Source organism: Hordeum vulgare, chromosome 3H (assembly GCF_904849725.1).
Source record: "Hordeum vulgare subsp. vulgare chromosome 3H, MorexV3_pseudomolecules_assembly, whole genome shotgun sequence".
Lineage (NCBI taxonomy): Eukaryota > Viridiplantae > Streptophyta > Magnoliopsida > Poales > Poaceae > Hordeum > Hordeum vulgare.
The window spans coordinates 516422595-516425121 of record NC_058520.1 but is presented as its reverse complement, the minus strand read 5'-3'; the positions used below and the strand labels follow the sequence as shown (position 1 = coordinate 516425121).

The 2527-nt window shown below is 56.0% G+C and overlaps 1 protein-coding gene across 1 annotated transcript; it reads right to left on the bottom strand.

Annotated features, from left to right (window-relative positions):
* Window positions 1–625: 625 nt before the first annotated feature.
* Window positions 626–1732, bottom strand: LOC123444612 (ethylene-responsive transcription factor 4). Its single transcript, XM_045121393.1, has one exon. It carries the CDS (start codon window positions 1628–1630, stop codon window positions 905–907), a length of 726 nt encoding a protein of 241 aa, XP_044977328.1. The 5' UTR covers window positions 1631–1732; the 3' UTR covers window positions 626–904.
* Between the last annotated feature and the right edge of the window lie 795 nt (window positions 1733–2527).

The following is a 2527-nucleotide window of genomic DNA, read 5'->3' as shown; positions in this document are numbered from 1 at the left end:
CCCCCCCCCCCCCCCCCCCCCCCACCACCACCACCAAAAGTCCAACCCCACCCACGCATCCGGTGCAGGATCGGGCAGAGAAGATCGCCGGCCCGGCCCGGGCCGGCAGCGGGGACCAGCGGCCGCGCACACGCGTCGTACAGACGTCGCCCACACGCACACGTTATTCTCAAGGTCACGAGTAGAACAACGCGGTCGCGATTCCATCGCGCCTACGGATCGTCGGTCCGTCCACCGCACCGCTCCGCTCGCACGCCATCCCTCTCTTTCTCTCCCGTCCACACTTGTCTCTCGTGCCCACTGCACCTTGGCCCTTTCCGTCCTAGATCTACCCATCTTTCTTTTTCTCCGAGGCTGTCAGCGTGTGAAGGGTTTGAAAGCCGCAATTTGACAGCTGAGTGCGCAATAATGGCATGCAAAATTACGTTAATACTGCTACTCCTTCCAGCTCAATTACTCCTGCGCAACCTCAAGGCAGTCGAGTCCAGAAGCAACCATGCAGAGTGAGACGTGCAATTCACCAAACCATTAACTGTCGTGTCGCAGAGATGGCAGCAAAACTGATGACGTTTCCCAACCATTCATCTTGCCTTTCTGAACAAAAAGAAAAGAAGTACTACTCCTGTCCTGAAAAACTCATCATCATACTACACTCATCTTACGAGATACACATATACTCAAGTCTCGGTTCACCTCCACGCCGGTTTGATCCGTTTAGACGAACAGATCTCAGATCGGTTCTGCTACGTTCTCGGCGGAAAAACTATTTACAGGGCTCCTCGGTCTGTCTCAGACAACTAAACAAAAATACAAGAGGACCAAAACGAGGAAGGAAGGAGGGAAAAAAACGTTCCCTGCAGGAAAAATGACAAGCTACAGTCATCATCTAAAATTTGTCCTTTGTCTAGTCCTCCGAAGGCGGCGGCCGGTTCAGATCCAGATCAAACGCGACCGCCTTATGCGCTGTCACCGCTGGGGGCGACGGGGACAGATCAACGACCGACGAGGAGTCGGAGTCGCTCTGGGCAACGGCCGCCACGGTGACCGGCTGCGCCATCTTCAGCGTGCGGTAACCTGACGAAGCCGCCGCGGCGGCCGCGGCCTGTTCGTAGAAGAAGTACGGGTGCAGGGGCTGGCGCGGCGCCACCGGGTAACCGTTGAATGGAAAGCGCATGCCGCCGGCGGTCACGGCCGCCGCGCGGTGGAAGAGGTCCAGGTCGAGGGCGGGCGGCAGCGGGATGGCCTGCATAGGCGCCTGGGCGCAGCCGCCGCTCCCACCACCGCTCGAGTCCAAGGTGCTGTTGCTGCTCGGGCTGCCGCCGCCGGCGGCGAGAGGAGACGGCGACGACGACGAAGGGAACGGGAAGTTCGTTTTGGCCTTGGCGCCGCGGAACTCGCGCGCGGCGGTGTCGTAGGCGCGCGCGGCCTCCTCCGCCGTGTCGTACGTGCCGAGCCACACCCTGCTCTTCTTGGCCGGGTCGCGGATCTCTGCGGCGAAACGTCCCCAGGGGCGCTTCCGAACGCCACGGTAGTGGGCGCCGCCGGCTACGACCCCGACGCCGCCGCCAACGCCAAGGCCGAGCCCGGTGGGCGGGGAGACAGGCGCCTTCTCCGCCGCTCTAGGCGCCATGGGTGCAGCAGGTGTACAAGTGGCGTGCGCGTATCTTTTTGGTTATGCGGGCGTTTTGGTGAGGTGGGGTGGGTTGGGTGTGTAGCGCCCAGGATAAGGCGAGGAGGGGGGCGTGCATTTATAGATGGACGGGGGGTTAAAAAAGGGAAGTGAGTAGGGGAAAAGGGGAGCGAGCGGTGAGCGGTGGAGGGAGCGGCGAGAGGGAATAAAACGCGGCGCAGTCAGCATGCGGTTTGACTGTCCTCGCCGCCGCCCCCCACTCGTCTTTAGCATGGCGGCATTAAATTAGGCCAGCGGCGCCTTTTTCTGTTTAGCCCACCGCCAGACATCAATTTTGCACAATATATGCCGTATGCCAGGGAACGGTTCCGCTTGAGGCCTTCTTCGAGGGATTTGAAGGGATTAAATCCCCAGCAAGTCAAAATTCATCTCAAACCCCTCCAATCCCCTTCAATCCACTTGTGATGGGGATTAACCGAACAAGCCCTGATGATGATATTTGTATTTTGCGTCGCCATACCCCCAAGTTTGTCGCTCAATCCCATTCTAGCGTCACACGAAGTAATATTTAGCCCATGTTTCTTTAAAATCCCTAGTCCCTATAAGTTTTTTTTCAGGGATTAAACAGAAAATAGAGGTCATTAAATGACATGCAAAAAGATCATGTTACCCCTAGTATTAGAAGTTATTAAATGACATGCTAAAAGTAGGGGCACTATTAAAAAAGTATCAAAAAAGTCTCAAACCTCAAGAAAGGGTTTTTTGGCGGCGTGTTGTTTATGAAAGGACGTGGATGTCGTTTAGAGGGGGGTGAATAGACGCTTTAAAATAATTAAGGTTTAGACTTGAACAAATACGAAATAAAACTAACGTTTAATATGTCAAGCACAAACCTCA

Bases quoted from the DNA above. Each gene is read 5' to 3' on its own strand.
- LOC123444612 (XM_045121393.1), bottom strand. From the start codon at position 1,630: ATGGCGCCTAGAGCGGCGGAGAAGGCGCCTGTCTCCCCGCCCACCGGG.